Source organism: Fringilla coelebs (assembly GCF_963513975.1).
Source record: "Fringilla coelebs genome assembly, chromosome: 2".
Lineage (NCBI taxonomy): Eukaryota > Metazoa > Chordata > Aves > Passeriformes > Fringillidae > Fringilla > Fringilla coelebs.
In genome coordinates, this window is record NC_140029.1 from 92567346 (window position 1) to 92583952 (window position 16607).

General features: G+C 43.1%; 1 protein-coding gene across 1 annotated transcript; it reads right to left on the reverse strand.

The window, feature by feature from the left end:
• Positions 1 to 13: 13 nt before the first annotated feature.
• B4GALT3 (beta-1,4-galactosyltransferase 3) lies at positions 14 to 14112 on the reverse strand. The gene is made up of 6 exons (XM_084227126.1): positions 13667 to 14112; positions 6578 to 6813; positions 4825 to 5015; positions 4087 to 4209; positions 1289 to 1393; positions 14 to 373 (listed from the first exon to the last, which is right to left on the reverse strand). The coding sequence occupies exons 1-6, from the start codon at positions 13902 to 13904 to the stop codon at positions 232 to 234; spliced, it is 1035 nt and encodes a 344-aa protein (XP_084083252.1). The 5' UTR covers positions 13905 to 14112; the 3' UTR covers positions 14 to 231.
• Between the last annotated feature and the right edge of the window lie 2495 nt (positions 14113 to 16607).

Here is a 16607-nt window from a genome sequence, read left to right on the forward strand (position 1 = left end):
GATATGGCTCAGGAGTCAGTTTTACAGTGACTTGGACATTTTTAGAGTAAGCCACAGACTGTTTAGTAGCTGTCATACCCTGTTCCTGGAGCCTCTTCTAAATCTGAAACAGTTTGAAGAAAAGTGAAAGGCAAAAGAGTTAATCTCAGGTGGGGCAGACGCCACAGGAAAATGGGAGAGATTGGCTGTATGCCCATGCAGTGCCCAACCTCTGCTTTTGTTTTCAGTCTCTTAAGAAAATGGGGGAGCATATCCAATGTCCACAGTGATCTTGGTATAAAGAGGATGCTTAGTCCTGGAAAGAAGCCTGAACTGTAATGTATTCATTCCATCAGCTTTCCATGTTCTTCTGGTGTTGTGTTGGGAAGGAGGCCTGAGGGAGGAAGAAGACGTGCAGTTAGAAGAAAGAAGGTAACATTGGCAGCTGAAGCTGTAGAAGAAAGAATTTTCCAGAGGGCAGAAAAGCCCTGAGACAACTCTTCCACAATACAGACTGAACAGATTACAGTGAGTTCACACTGAGTATTCCAAACAAGGAGGACAATTTGGACTGGACCCTGATCAGAGAGGGAGACCAGTGAGGGGGCAGCTAGAGTCTCCAAACACCAAGAAGCTGTCAGCAGCTTAGAGAGACCTGGGAGTGCAAGGCAGAAGTTTGCAGCCATGGTGTACATAGGCTGCTGTAGGTAGGTTTTTGACAGGGTTGTTATGGAAACCTGAGTTTTGAGATGATAAAGAGAGATCTGCACTGCCGGTATGAGAAGCCTCCACCACACTTGACCCAACACCCTCCTCCAGCTCTTCTATATAAAACAGTCTTTGATAAAGTCTCTCATAGCACCTTTCTCATGTCTTCAAACTAGAATATTGCTTTCCACTAATTTAATGGCATGTTGTAGCTCCACACAAACTGAACAGCAAGCTTTTAATATTGGGAACTTGTAACAGTGCCCCTTCAAACTGAAATCTCCCTATTTATAAGACAGTATTTTTTTTCTTTCAGTTTTACTCTCTGTATAATTTCATGTTTAAATCTATGTGTTAGCTTCCTAGCTGGCATGTGTCCTTCACAATAGGAAAAAAACCAGGAAACTAGGAGAAATCATTCAAATGTGAAGACAGGAGCCAAATGATTCAGTTGAAACTGACTGGGGGCTGCTTTTAAATAGCCTTCCTAAAGCAGAAAACGCAGCAGTGACATGAGGCATAGGTAGCTTGTGCTGGGGAAGATGACAGCAACAGCCAACCTGCCACACGGCCCAGAGTAGCCCCCAGCCCCACCAGGTACCTCCTCCAAGGCTCTTGGGTCTCTGTCTCTTCATTGGAGTCCATCACTCGGTAGCGGCCAAGGTGAGGTGGTGTCCGGACTATTTTCATTCCTGCCAAGTGAATCCTTTAAAACAACATACAAAAGTGTTTGCTTGGGTGTAGAGATGCCACTTCCAGGCTTATGGTCAGAGATGATTTTCAGTGCTAATGCAACAAAAACAAAGTGCAGAAGCAGCACAGGGCCACATGACCTTCTCTAGCAGGCTCTGGGCCAGACTTGGGTAAGAAACCTCCCAGCTGCAGTGCACTTTGACAGGGCACAAGGGGATTACAGCAAGCAGGGAATGAACTACAACATACAGAGCATTCAAGAGCAGTTCCCCTGACAAATGAGCATTATTCCACTTCCTCCTAAGAGCAGAGCTTTTGCTGCCTAGAAGTCCATCACCTAAACTTTAAGGGAAAAAAAAAAAAAGACCTCAAACTTGCAGTTTCTGAAAGGAAGTCAGTCCTGAGTTTCAAAACCAGATTAAGCCTCTCTGTTCTTTGAGAAGTGCCATTCATTCAGATGGCCTGATTAGACTGGTTCATAAAAGATTAGGGATAAATACAGGCATCAGACAAACATATGTAAACTCAGCTGCAGTACACTTAGATAAGAGAAGAGGAACTGAAGGCTCAGAATTCCAGAACAGAGCTTCTAAGCCCAGCATTTTGGGTGACTTTCAAGCAACTCACAGCCCACTGCTGATAGCACCTATGTTACTTTGCCAATAAAAAGTGCCTCCAATAGTGCTAGGGCTACCAAACCTCTGTTATCACAGGACAGCCCTTAGGCAGAGAAAATTCCTGTGAATGTAAGAATGAATGTTTGCCCAACTGAGGTTATCTAACTGGCATGTTTGCAGCATTTGACTGCGTTCCATCGGGATCTGATACAGCAGGAATGTTAGGAAGCTGAAAGGCTACAGAATTGAAAATATTTGTTAGGCTAGAGCCATCAGACGATTATAACACTTCACTGACAGTGTTATAGTTCCATTATTTCACATGGAGTTTTAGACAGTTTAGTGTTTTCTGAACATAAGCTTATGGCACATTCAACCATAAAGAGACCAAAAAAGCAAGAACACTAAACTAGCTTTGCTGTTACAGTTTTTTACATTGCAAATAAGACTAAAACTGAATTGTTAATACATTCATTTACTGTTAAGAAGAGTCCAAGAGACTTTCTTGTAGTTGAAAATGTTAACACATGAGTGGCTCCAATTAGAATAGTGTTTTCTTCTAATAGAAGGTAGATCCTGGTATTTGCTACAACTTGCATTAGAGAGTACTGCAGTCTGGTGACTATAAGTAGCAGCTGGCAGTTTTTTTTCAGTAATCTGCTTTTAATAAGCAGTATTCCAGAAAAGAAAATCATCTTTGCACAGAATTTCTTAAAACTGGACATTGAAATGTCAAAAAAAAAGATTCATTAATTTTTTTGCTACATGGTAAGAAGTGCTTGAGCACCTCCTAAAATCCAGATCCCAGCTGGTCATTGAAGAACAGCCAGTTCATTCCTAACTTCTTCAGGCTGAGACTTCAGAATGTGAATAAATCATTAACAGGCATTGTCCACAGCCTCCATGTATCTCTGGGCCAAAACATTGCTAATCATTAGTGTAAGTTTTCTCTGAAAACATGGGCTCTAATTCCCTTCCAAAAAGGGCTATTCTGGGATCTATATAATTCACTTGCCTTGCGGGATTCTCTTCAAAGAAGTGCACTCCTATGCATAACTGGCATGACTCCACCCTGGGTACCAAAAACCAAATTAGATGCCTAAGCTATACTAAGAACAGCTGAATACACCCAGCATTGTAGTACTTGATGTAAAGATCTATTTCCTGGCATTCTATTCCTTTCATAAATGCTGACTCTCTAAACAACCATACAACCTTTTAGTTGGCTTTCTCTGAAGGGCAAAGGAGGAATTCTCTATTAGAAAAGCTGCCTTTCAATTCCCAGATGAATACTGCTTTGAAAAAAAAAACCCCTGTAACTTGTCACATTATGGAAGACAAAAATAACAAAGGCTTCCATGGTCAGTTTAGTTTTATAAACTCCCCATGAGCCTGCCTCAGTGTTGGATCATAAAGGTGCACAGTGCAATTCCAAAGCTGAATAAAGAAGCTGCAGCCATGATTCTGTACTTGAAGAATTCACATTAGGCAGAGCACCTGGAACTAAACTCATCTATAGAATGCTGCTGCCATGGCAACCAAAGTACAAGAAAAACCATCAACTCTTGCTGTCACTGACTCACACTGGTACGCAGGCTCCTCCATCACCCAGCACTGCAGACAAAAGATAGAATTCCTTGTGCTCCTTAATCCCAAGTATCAGTGATTAGGTAACACTTGGAACAGCCTAAATGCACTTAACTTAAATTCCCAACTGTCTGAGAATTAGTAAAGTACGTTCTTATTCCTCAAGCTTGCAGATTCCTTCCCTCCCTTGGGGCTGTCAACATCAGTGGAGGTACTTGTCAACTATAAGCAGTTATAACCCCTTGCACTGAAGGCACAAGGATGTGAAATAGCATTCTGCTCCCCAGAAATGAGAAAGCTTCATTTTCCCAGCACATAGGGATTGGATTCATAGGTTCTGACCATTTTATGGCATTAGGCATTCCAAATACCAACAGCATTTGGGATTATAATGGTACTGCAAGCATATTAAGGAACAATGTCGTTAGTTCCTTTCCTAGGGTGCTGCTATGTTTCACTTGCCAGCTTAGATCCATTTCAAGCCTGTCCTGTGCATTGGTACCTTGTAGCAATGTCATCATTTTCACCACCATCGTCCCAGTATGTGTTGGGAAACCCATTCATCTTCATGTAATGGTCTGGAGTCAGAGCAGACACGCCCCCAAAAAAGGACTCGTATGGCAGACTAAAAGAGAAAACAAACAAGCAAACAAACACCACCCTCCAAAAAAATCCAACCACCAAAAAACCACAGTTCACTGTTGAAGCTAATGCCTGTCCTCCACAACTAACAGTGTGATCCAAGTCACATATACATTAATTGCATACTTGCAGGCACTCTCATGACAACGCCAAACCCCAAAACAGTAAACACAGTATAATTCCTATCATGTTCCCTTCCCCTCAGTGCTTCCCACCACGTTCCCCCAAAATTGTCCAAAGTAAAGCTGGTTTCAAAATTTGTATTTTGGATCAGTTTAAAGTAACTGTATCCTACCACATCATATTCCACGTGATCCAATATTCCCACCTTACACTTTTTTTCTTAAAGTAAAGTCAAACAGAAACCTGCCAGTCATTTGCTAAGCTGAGCTAACTGTGGAACAGGGAACTACAGGCAAGGAAACATTCTAGATTGCATGCTTGGGTCAAAAATATCCTTTTCTAGGAAGTAACTGCTGCAAAACTAACACACAGAAAACCTCATAAAGGTTGTGTCTTTCACTGTTCCCACCCATACTTTCTAACAGGAAGTGAACCAACTGGAATATATCCACAGAAAGCAAATGGAGGCACTTACGTGTACTGAAACTTATCCATGGCACTGGCCATGTGCTTGGGATAATATTCATCACAAATGTACAGGTTATAATCATTCTCAGGCACCAGGTCAATATCATGCAGGACAAGGCAGTCCCACTCTTCATCCTTCATGGCTTCCCGGACACCAACATTAAGCAGCTTTGCTCGGTTAAATGAACCAGTCCCTACCTGGAAAAGAAAACCTACATTTCTTCACCAGAGCAACAAAGATGTTGTTAATATTTGCTCAGTTAAAATTTGTTTTAGTCAAAAAGCCTTATTCAAATGAATGAATCAATACTGGCTGCAAATTCTATGCTTCCAGCTTTGAAAATGTCACCCATCCTCTTCACAACATTCTCAACAATTGTCAGCTTTGCTGTGTCAGGGGCTATGCACTGTTGGCACCTTTCAAGAGACCCATAAGCCAATCCTCAGGCGCACATTTGCACAGCAACACTTTTGCCCTGACTACTGTTTACTAAAACTTACAAATGAGAAAAAGATCTCGGTCAAAAAAGCTTCTTTGCCCTCCCAATAAACTATTGTTTTTTAACTGATGAATCCAAAACTTGCTCCCTTGCCACTGATCTTTTGCAACACCAGTCCATGTCAGGTAAAAAAGGCTGCTTGACCTGCACAGCAGGGCCAAGCCTCATGTATGTATTTGACACAGACTAAAAATATCCAGCTTCACTTCAGCATTCAGTCTCCAGGTTTTGCTCAGTAGTTTTGCTCACTGACAAGATACAGACAGACCACGTGCAAACCTCAAAGAGAGGAAAACAAAAGTTACAACTGTCCTGGGTTACAAAAGGAAAGTGCTACTGTGGGGTGTAACCAAACTCTGTATTCTACTTTCCTCTACAACATTTTTGGACAAACCCTTAAAGAAGGGTCGTTTGCAGCAGCTGCCCAGTGCACAGCCACCCCTCAGGCTACAGCTGGGTGGTTACATAAGGAAAAAAGAGGCAGCCGTGCGAGGCAGAATAGTGCTCCTTTTCTTCACACGGGTGACTCAGCTGTGGTACCTCCCTCTGCTGAAGCAGCAGTCCCACCCATCCCAAAGGGTCTCTGCTAAGGGGCCATCACGAACTCACTGGCACCAGCAGAACAGCCGGCAGCAACAACCACCAAGGACTCCAAAAACACTCTGTCCTTCATAGGACTACATCACTCCATTGTGAAACTCCCTGCCCTGGGGAGGTACCACCTGAACCTGACCACATAGAATCTCAATCTGGGGACTTGGGACACCACCACTGCTTGAGGGACCCAGAGGAGGACCAGACCTTGTACAGGACTGTTTTCAACACTCCAGCTATCACTTAACCAGGCTGTGACCACCATCCTGACCAACAGGGGGACAGGCTATACTCCGTCACTTTAAGCCAGTGTTTTTGTATTGATGCATTTATTGTAATCTTTCTATTAAATTGTAATTCCAATCTGAAATCTTTCTCAAGGTGATTGTATGGGGGTTCATTTCTCCACTTAGAGATAAATTTATACCCCCAGGAAAAAAAAACCAAACCCACAACAGAACCAATTAATAGCAGAATGATGATCTTGACAAGTGGTACAGTATTTCAATCATTAGCAGTCATGGAGGTGGGACAGCTATCTGACCTCCTCTCAGCCCATGCATAAAATAGTATTTCCATGTCAGAAGAGTCACATTGCTTCTTCAGAACCCAACCCTTAAGTAGTGTAGCTGAGCTTAGCAGCAGGCACATTTGACTTGGATATACCTGTTGGATCAGGTAGATAGTGTAGCTGAGCTGCTGGCGCTGCAGGAAGGGATGGATATAGTAGAGAAGATGGCGAAGGTACTTCTCCTGGTTCCTGTAGGCCACAAGGATGGCAGATTTGTAGCGGGGAAAGCAGTGAGGTGGCTTGTAGTGGCCACCAGACTGAACAAAAGGATTTCTTTTTATGATCATCTTTTCACTAGGGAGCACCTTGAAGGTGATGGTTAATGGACCAACTGTAAGGAGAGACAGAAAAAAAATAAGTAAGATCAGTGATGTTTCTCCACCTTTTTCAGACCTATGAGATCAGCTACCCATGTTTGCTCCTTCAGACAGCAGCCCCACCAGAGAAGAGTTAACAACACCCATGCAGATATGGCTCTGTGATAAATTTCACTGCTGCCTGCTGGCCACCTCTCCCTGCTCCACTTGCTGTGGAGCAGGGAGAGGAGGTGGCCAGCTCAGTACCAGCAGGACACACTACCTGCCAGGCATCCCGAGTCCTGGCACGGCCAGCAAGTCTCACTGGGCTGCTGCACAGCTGCTTCTCCCGGGGACTGCCTGCCTACTACAGTCTTGTGTTGCTTAGATGAGATCCTTGAGTAAATTGATTTGCTGAAAGAAACAGCATTGAAATTATTCAAGATGAACAGACACATCTGCTTTTGCTACCCATTTGGAAAATTTCTCTAAGCCTCTTTCAGAAGAGATTCAAGGACAAAGATGTGCAAGTGGATATTCAGCAGGTCAGGGGAGAAACAGTTTAAAGCCTTCACGAATAGAAATGCTTTAGAAAAGGTCAGCTCCACCTTTAAAAGCATTTCAAGTTCAATTTGATGTTATAATCACATGCCACAATGGCTGAATTTGCTATATTATTTCATTTTATACACTGTGATAAGCAGGCAGTACTTCAAAATGTTGAGAGAAGCAGATGACAGAACAGAGACAGAAGAAAGATGTTATATTTTGAGGAATGGGCACAGGATAGCAAAAGAAACTATATATGACTGTTCTTCTACTCAGCACTTTGTTTTTAAATACAAAATATACTGGGTATCTTGAGTTCTTGCATAATTTTAAAAAAATCTGCATTTTTTACATTAATTCTTCCATTCTTCAGATGGAAAAATACTGACAAGTCGTAAGTGAAAAAGAATCCATATAAAGGGTCAATACCCATTTTAACACAAACCTCATTGTTACAGTATAAATAAACAAATTCTAAATAAACAATTAACTAAATGCCTGTCCTCCTGGGTTGTGAGAAAAGTTTCCAGAATTTGCAGAAGACTTGTATTTATACACAAATCAGTGTGTCTTAATGGTTTTCTACAATTGTGAACTTTTAAGAAAATAAAACCCAGATGCAGAACAAGATTAACATCCAATGCTTAAATAAACTAGAGAAAAACTTTCACCCAAATCATAATTAGAAGCTGGCAATTTCAAATGACAGTTCTATTTAAAAATTCTTTGCAGGCCATGCTACCATGGGCAAAATGATTTTTGCACCAGAAGTCTGCAAGGCAAGTTTGTTGTTGCGGGTGGCTCTTTTAAAAATAGCTATAAACAAGATTTTCTTTTCTTTCCAAGCTGATAATTAACACTATGGCTGTCCTAAATCAGGTTTTCAGTATCCTCTGAGGCACCCTCTTAAACCACTGAAATAAATTATTCTCTCAAAAACCTTCTGATAATGAAGCATGAGAGAGAGCAAATATTCAGGCATGGTGTTTAGGAGCTTTCATTTGAGCAGGAGAAGGTACAGGTGTGTTTTAAGACTAAATGAGAGTGAGTCCAGAATATGCTTCTTTCAGTTCACCCTATATTCAAACCTCTGCTACAATTCTAACAAAACCAAGAAAACTGAGCCTGCCCACACCTACATCCTGTTTAACTGACACAGAAAGAAGCAACATCCCTCCCCTTGTTCTGGGGGTTTGGGGTTTTGGGGGGTGGTTGCAGGTTTTTTAGAGCAGTAACAAGGCTTAAGGACTAAATTTGGCATAAATTTCAAAGCGTCCATTCTGAACCAGGGAACATTTTGCAGCTTTGAGGAAGTAGGTACAACTCACATTTCTGATGGCCAAACCTGTGTTTGATAAGTGTCTCCTTTCCTTCCTCAAGGAACACACAAATGGCATTTCCTGAAGGTCAGTCTGAAGAGCCACTGATGCCATTCCTCATGCTGTCAAAAATGTCTGGTCTGAATCCTACTGAGTGGGTTTTGTTCATTGGTTTCTGCTCGTTGGTTTGTTTTTAAAAAGAAAGCCTGACTTTTGCTTGTCAGCAAGATTTTGCAATAGCTGACTCTTAAACATCACTTTTCAGTCCTTCTCCAACTATTTAAAATACAGGAGAATTTGATTTTCACGGCATTACCCGCAGCAGGAAAGCAGAGTACATTGCCATATATTTGTACCCGAAACAAAGAGCGATTCTTCAGAGAATCATTGTGTGGCCTATCAACCTAGGCCACATTTACAGTGAACATTTCATGATGTTATTTCCTACCTCTGTGCATGAAGTTTCCCTTTCCACAGTTAAGACTCCCACATTTCAGTCCAACAATGTTATCAACCTGTGGTTTACGTTGCTGTTTAGATTAATGGACTCGCTGATTATCAGATCTTTCAACCTAAAGCACCATTAACCACTGATTTGATGACAACTGGAGCTTGCTAAAGAAGTATTATATTCAGGGATTTCAACCATAGATCATTGCTCTAAGGAAAAAATAAGAAAGGGAATTAATCCCTTTTATTCTCCCACAAAGGCAGGGTTTTATTTTCTATAAAACAATTGGGACTCTGTATTGCAGAGTAAGACTCTGCAGCAACAACCTTTAAATTCCAGAAAAAATAAGATCTTGACCATAAGGGTATGAGTTAGATAATGTGAATAGCTTCACTCCTGTTCTCTCCTTCCATACCCAAGCATACCATTCAGGAGTGTAACATTTGCATTTTCCAGGTTTTTCAAGATATCATGTTCTCCCATGCTGCCTGGCTCCACACCTCAAACAAATCAGCTCAGAAACTCAATCTGGAATATGCCAAGGGAAGGAAAAAAAAAAAATCAGTGTGACTTATATCCCCAAAACCTCTGGCTGCCCTACACTCCTTGACTACAAGGTACATTCTGGCTCTCATGTCTCCCTGCCATCCAACTAACAAAAGGCTAACACAATCTAATCCAATTAAATCCCAAATGTGAACAGAGCACTTGCAGGCTGGACCACAGAGGGATAAATTAAACTGCTGAAGCACAGCCTTGGAAAAGGAGGAAAAACCTGTCTTACACATACTGGGAAGCACAGGATCCCTGTTGAGGCAGGGTACAGAATCAACACCCTGAAGTGTCCAAGCAATTTTTCCATGGCCAATTTTTCCATGGTTCCAAAGATGTTTCTGTGCCTGTACCATCACACAGAGGGTGTTTAATGACCATGAAACTTCAGTGTACAGTCAGGTCTCACAATTCCCTGTGCTGTCAGCTGGTGCCAGTGACAGCACACCCTCTGCTTGCTTTACTCCCTAGGCAACATATTCACCTATGAGGGGACCTATTGACTTTGACCGTATCTATCCTACCTTATGAAAATAACTCCAGGACTTCTGAACTCATTTAGAGTTTGCAGCTGCAATTACCAAGCCCAATCAGAATAACCAGAACTTACACAAGATGAACAAACAGGAACAGTAGGATGGGTGAATGCTGCACTGCAGCACCACACACTACATTAACAGAGTCATATTCGTGTAATTCTACCAGTGCTTGGGGGGGAAAAAAAATCAGACCAACAGCTTTCATTTAAGCATCAGTTTCTAATGATAGAATAAAAGGCTGCCTCAATGGCACCTGAAAATAAATCTCAGCATTAGCACTGCCACCTTTTTATTTCTCTTTCAATCCAAGAGAAGAAACTCTGGCAGTATTAGAAAACATAGCAGGAGCTACTTAATACAGCAGATGGTCCTGCTCATGAAAAGGTTATGACAGATGGGAGTGAAAGGCAGTAACTACTATAAGAAGGGCTTGGAAAGAATCCTTCCATAGCATGAGCAAATCATAAACTGCAGAGTTACAGAGAGACCTTTCAGCTAGTGAAGTCCTCAAGGACCAACCCAACTTGTTCAGCATGTACCATGCATGAAGGAAGGTACCCCTTTAAACCAAACCAGAAATAATACAATAAAGCCAAATCTTCTAGCGCCAAACTTTTTCCTTGTGAGAGGAAAAGATGAACTGAAACAAGACATCTTGCATGCAATGTGACAAAGTCAGATTTTGAATTTAAAAGCTATTTAGTTATGCTTAACAAAGTCTAACCCTGGCATATAAGCATTTCACTTTTTCTAAAAACAGAGGAGGAAGAAACAGGCAATGTGTTATTTGTGTAGAAACTTTAACCTTTGAGGGAACTCAAGTAATTTATTCATTATATTAGTGAAGACACTGAATACCTGCAATGCTTTGCAGGCTGTTGGTCACAAAACACTCAGCGGACACCACTAGGTGCTTAAAAGTACCACTAGTCAGCAGGAGTCTAATTCCTCTAAGGCAGAGATGATTAGCAAAAATACTTTAATTCTTACTTCACAGCCCTGGAAGAACCAAGCTGCTAAAGATTCAGGAGACAGGAAAAAGACAGATGAGCTGCAAGCTGATTAACATTCAAACAGTTATCAAAATGATCTACTACATATATAAATGAGAAAAGTGCTGCACTTCATAAAAGCCCTGATGCAGAAACCATTTAAGCCATTTGGCATTCTTCCAGGTACTTTAACACACTTTAGAGTGGGCACAGTGACTTATTACCAGCTCTGAACTGGAGGATGAGTCCTCAAGAATTGATTTGAAATCTCATTTAATAGAGTTTATGAAATTAATATTAAAAGGCATTGCTCTCTGCAATATAATGCTTCCAAGAAACACCAGTCTCATGAGAGATGATGGCAACAACTATTCAAGACATTTATAAAGTATTTATATCTCAATTCATATGTGCTCATCATGTATAAAACAAGGGACAAATCCCTCACAAAACAGCATGCTTCTCAGCTAAGAAAGAAGCAAAACACCCATAAGAGGCTGAAGCGATGCAGTGATAGAAACAATAATTTAGATCCTATATTTACAAGGAAATACCACTGAGCAAAAGTTAAGCAGCAGCAGTGACCTCATTTTTCTTAAACTGAATTTGTATCAGTGCTCCAAATTACTTGTGTTTCACTTCAACAATGGTTCATATGCTCAACTCAGTATTTTCATATAGTAAAGCTTACATAGTTACTTTGCCTCATGGTTGGTTTTTTTTTCTCCCAGACAGCTTGCTGTTTGTTTCTGTCTGTGACTAACATGATGTTTCCATTTTAGCTCTGAAGTACTGCCTGCAGGATGATCCACTGTTCTCAGCACTCTCAGTGATGGGCAGAAGAAGAGTTCTTAAAAAGATTTCCCAGCTCTAAGAGCACAGATTAGTGTAATTTTACTCTGCATCTGCCTCCTCCATATACATCACTACTTTTACTTATCTGATGGTTTGCAGGCAAGCTGCAGAATTGTTTGGTTTTCTTTTTGACACTAAGGCTGTCTCATTTGACTCTTTAGGAGAGAGGATTTTCTTTAGTAGTGGACACAAAATAGGTGCAGTCACGTTTCTGCTGTGCTTTTTCAAATGAAACAAGGAATTGTAGCTTCCCAGAACTGAACGGGCTGCAGCGCACTGAGGCCATGACACCCAGCACCTGTCCAAAAAGGCTCTGTGCTATCAAGATTTCAGGATTTAGTAGAGCCATTTCTGAGGGAAATGCTGAAACACACACCCAAAGCTATCTTACACTTTCATCATACACACTGTGTGTACTTAATTTAATTGCAACAGGGGAAGGAAGAAAACATCTCAAAAGAATAAGCATCATTACAAAGACTGCAGTCTGAGCAAGCTCATCCAAAGGGTCCCAGCAGAGTTCTCCAACCTAAGTAAGCAACTTGACACAAGAGCACTGGCTTCCCACAGAACTTCCACATGAACAAAGGCCACCCATTTGCAGTGATGTGCAGTGATCCATGTGCAGTGATCAGCTTTCCTAGAACAGCAGTCCAAGGCTAGGTGCATACAACACTTAGACCTGCAGAAACCTGCACAGTATGGAAAAACCTGACAAGAGTAACTTACTACACAGTGCTCTAAGAAAAACCTGACAAGAGTAACTAACTACACAGTGCTCTAAGAAAAACCTGACAAGAGTAACTTACTACACTGTGCTCTAAGAAGGTGATGGTCCCAAACCAGCCCTAAGTGCACGCTGATGGAACTTAATCCGTTCACAGCTGGCTGAGTCAAAGGGATTCACTATTGCCCAAGCAGCACCACCACTTTACTAGCAACACACCTGCTTTATACACCTGGTTTGTCTTTGTGTTGACTTAAAATTTCTCAACCGTTTTAGTACTGCAATAGCTGGATGAATGCTGTTCCTTAGATCAGCTCCGGTTTGGTCCTACTGTGAATACAAATTAACCTGTGACCAGACTTTTAAATCTAACACAGAAGTTTCTAAGCCTAGAGGATGTGTAACAATCATAGACTAGAAGATCACCATGAAGAGCGAAGTGCCACCCTCATACATCCTCCTTAAGCTGATTTCAAGTCAACTTAATCAATTTATGTTGAACTACAGGTTTGATATAAGGCTAAGACAAAGAACCTAGGAGTTAAAGTCAAAGGTCAATATTACGCAGTTTCTGAATTGTTGGGTCATTTTACACAGGACTGCCAAGAAAAAAAAAACATTACCAACTTGATATTATCACCATGCACTATTTTCACTCTTGCTCTACAATCTTGACATCTGTGTAACCAAACTCTCAGTATTGGAAATTTGTAGGCCAGTAAAATACTTTTCCTCGCAATAAAAACAACACGAGTTGTTAACAGGAGATAATTTTGTCAGTGTGAGTACATCAGCACACCTGTTCCAAAGTTTGGAGACGCAACTTACATTTATGACACCTTCAGGGTTATGAAAGAGGTTCTTTCAAACCACCTTTCCAGGGTTTTTGGAGGTTCATACCTACCCAGGATTGGGGACTGCGCTGAGCAGTAGGGCATCGTGTCCTCATTGGGAGCCCGGGTGAACAAGCTGAGGTTTGTGTACACATCATGGGGCTTCGAGTAATCCACCACCTGAGGCGACTCTGAAAACCCGCGGAACACACGCGAAGGTCCGCCTCGGTAGAGGATCAGGATAAAAATTGCTTGGAAGACAAACACAAACAGCAGGAAACAGTGATTTTCCATACGGGAGAGGAACATAGCTTTTAGCCCATGCTCCAGGACCAGGGCGGCGAGGAGCTGAAGAGCCTTCCACGGGCTGCGGTTCCACGCTCTGGGCTACATCGCTGTGCAGACCTTCTCCTCCTCCTCCCCTTCCTTCTTCTCCTCCAACTTTCTGAGGCGGCAGCGTGCTCCCCTAGCTGGGCTCCATCAGGACGCCGAGAGGCAGACCTCCCCTTCCCGGTGCGAGCTGTGCCAGGCGGGCTGGAGGACGGAACGAGCTGGCCGCGCCAGCCCGCTCGGAGCCCCGGGGCAGCGGCACGGGCTCGCTGTGGCACAGGCGCAGCACCCGCCCTCCCCCGCCCGCCTTCTGGCGAGACTACAGCTCCCAGAATGCAGGGCGGAGCAGGGCGGGCCCCAGCCGGGCTGTGCTGCCGCCCAGCATGCTGGGAGATGTAGTCATCGTCCCTCCTCCCTCAGCGGCCGCCGCTGTGGGTGAGGAGGGAGAAGGATGGGGTGGCTGCTGAAGTGCACCTCGTGTCGTCTCGTCGGTGAAAACCCGACTGCTGTCTCCACTTTAAATTGGCTGTTAAACTGGTCAGGGAGAGATGATTGGAAATTTAGACATTGCAATGGGCTGCCCAGGAAGGTCGCGGAGGCTCCGTCCCTGGAGGTGTGTAAGGAAAGACTCGGCGTGGCACTCAGTGCCATGGGCTGTGTTCGGTCATAGGTTGGACTCAATAATCTCAGAAGTCTTTTCTAAACTGATTGGTTAGGTGGTTCTGTGGAATGGATGCACCTCAGCCGGTGCCTAAAGGGACCAGAGCAGGCTGGCCACTGTGAGAGGCCTCCTGCCACGGCCACGCTGCCCTGAAACAGTTCAGCTCTTACGCCCCTCTCTTCTCTGGCTGATTTTAAAAAAAGATGGGGCTTAGGTTGTGCTGTCAGTCATTTGTCTGCTCTCATGTGCCTGCTTTGGCTTAAATGCAGGAGAGGAAAAGACATTTTAAAGATATTAAATTACTACATGGCTTCAAAGAAGAGTTGGTGTGGGCCGTGTTTGCCCTGGGGAGATGGTTAAAGGGAAATCTGTGAAGGGGAGCTCAGCATCCCGCTCCAAGGCATCGCTGCTGGCCCGGCAGCCAGCCCATGAGTGCTGGCCCAGACCAGGCACAGCACTGAGCACTGGACAGACAGACTGCCAGCCTCTTTCCCTGGAGATATTCTAAAGCTGTCTGGACACAGTCCTGAGGAATGTGCTCTAGGGGACCCTGCTTGAACGGGCGGGTTGGACCAGATGGTCACCAGTGGTCCCTTCCAGTCTCACCTGTTCTGTGATTCATGAAGCATGTGCTGCTGTTTGCCTTCCAAATGGCAAGAAGATGGGGAGAGAGACTATCACTTTTATGAGGAGTTGGGAGTACTCTTGCTTCAGAGCTGGACTGAGATGTATGCGACACATGAATGGGAAACTTGATCTCAGTCATTCTCCTGTGCAGAACAATCCATTATTCAATTAAAGTGGATTGCTTAAGGCCTGGATGTAAATTGTCATCATTTCACATTTAATTTTAACTTAATTGGGTTTTTAAATAAAAAATGTAGAGAACTTTTCTTTTCCCCAGGCAAAGTTTTGCTTTACTGAAATCCACGCAATGCTGCTGCCACGAGGTTGCTTTTTCTGTACACCTACCTCTACTGTTTACATTCTCCTTGTGCCTTTCCCTCTACAATGACAGCAAACCCACCCTGCTTGCCTTCCCCTCCATAAAACAAAGCAACACTTGCTGTTCTGCTGATAACTCCAGCAAGTACAATGCCAAGGAGAGCAAAGAATTAATCTCTGCATCAGCTGAGAAACAAAGAAAGGAATCAAGATTTTCATGGTACGACCTGGGGCTGCAGATGTTAATTGTTTCAGGGCCAGTAGTGCTTTATGTTTCTCTTGCAATCCCTCCTTGGGTCACCGTAGGAAATCTCAGTGTAGAAGATTTGGACAAAGCATGTCTGCCTCCCTCTGTCTTGGAGAAGGGAGCAGCTGGACCATTAGAGCTGCCCCACTTCAGTGGCTCTGCTAACTTCCTTGCAGTCCGGGCTTTGTTGTAAAAATTGCCACCCTGTGCCAGTTCTTGGGCAGAAGAATGAGGTCAGATGGAAACAGCCTGTCCTAATCTGTATTTTCACCTGTGTGTATATTTGTTCTCCAGACTGGAAAACTAAATACAGCTAGGCAGATCAGCTGTCTGCAGAGGAGCCAGCCAGCACATGTTTCTGTGTGGGCTTGGAGAGCTGAATCTCCAGGTGTGACTCCCTCAGGAGCCTTCCAAACCAAGTACAGTTCCTCTCCTTCCCCTTCAACAATCAGCACTGAAATGAGTGGATCATAAACCAAATCACGAGCCTTTTCCTCCCCAGAAAGCAAGCAAGCCAGGAAGAGCAAAGTACAGGTCAGAACTTCATGGTGCCAGCAGGTCTGAGCCTTTTCAAGGTCACAGTGCTCCTGTTTTAAACAGAGCTGTGGAAACTAGGGTGTGTTTTGAATTAAAAATGAATTGGATTGCTTAAATGCAAAAAAAATAATGTAACTGTCTCCACTGAAGTGTGGAAGGGAGGTGGGAGGAATTTTAGCAACCTTTGTGCAGAGATTTATTGAGGGCAATGATGAAGGAAAACAATGTGAGACTGGATCTGTAAGAACCAGGCACCGGGCTGGATTCACAATCAAAGGTCTGCCTTTTTCAT

Coding starts and splice junctions, on each gene's coding strand:
- B4GALT3 (XM_084227126.1), bottom strand. CDS start 13,904: ATGTTCCTCTCCCGTATGGAAAATCACTGTTTCCTGCTGTTTGTGTTT. Junction 4,210..4,824: donor ATGGATAAGTTTCAGTACAC/GTAAGTGCCTCC, acceptor TTTCTCTTTTAG/TCTGCCATACGAGTCCTTTT. Junction 374..1,288: donor ACCCAAGAGCCTTGGAGGAG/GTACCTGGTGGG, acceptor TTCCTCCCTCAG/GCCTCCTTCCCAACACAACA.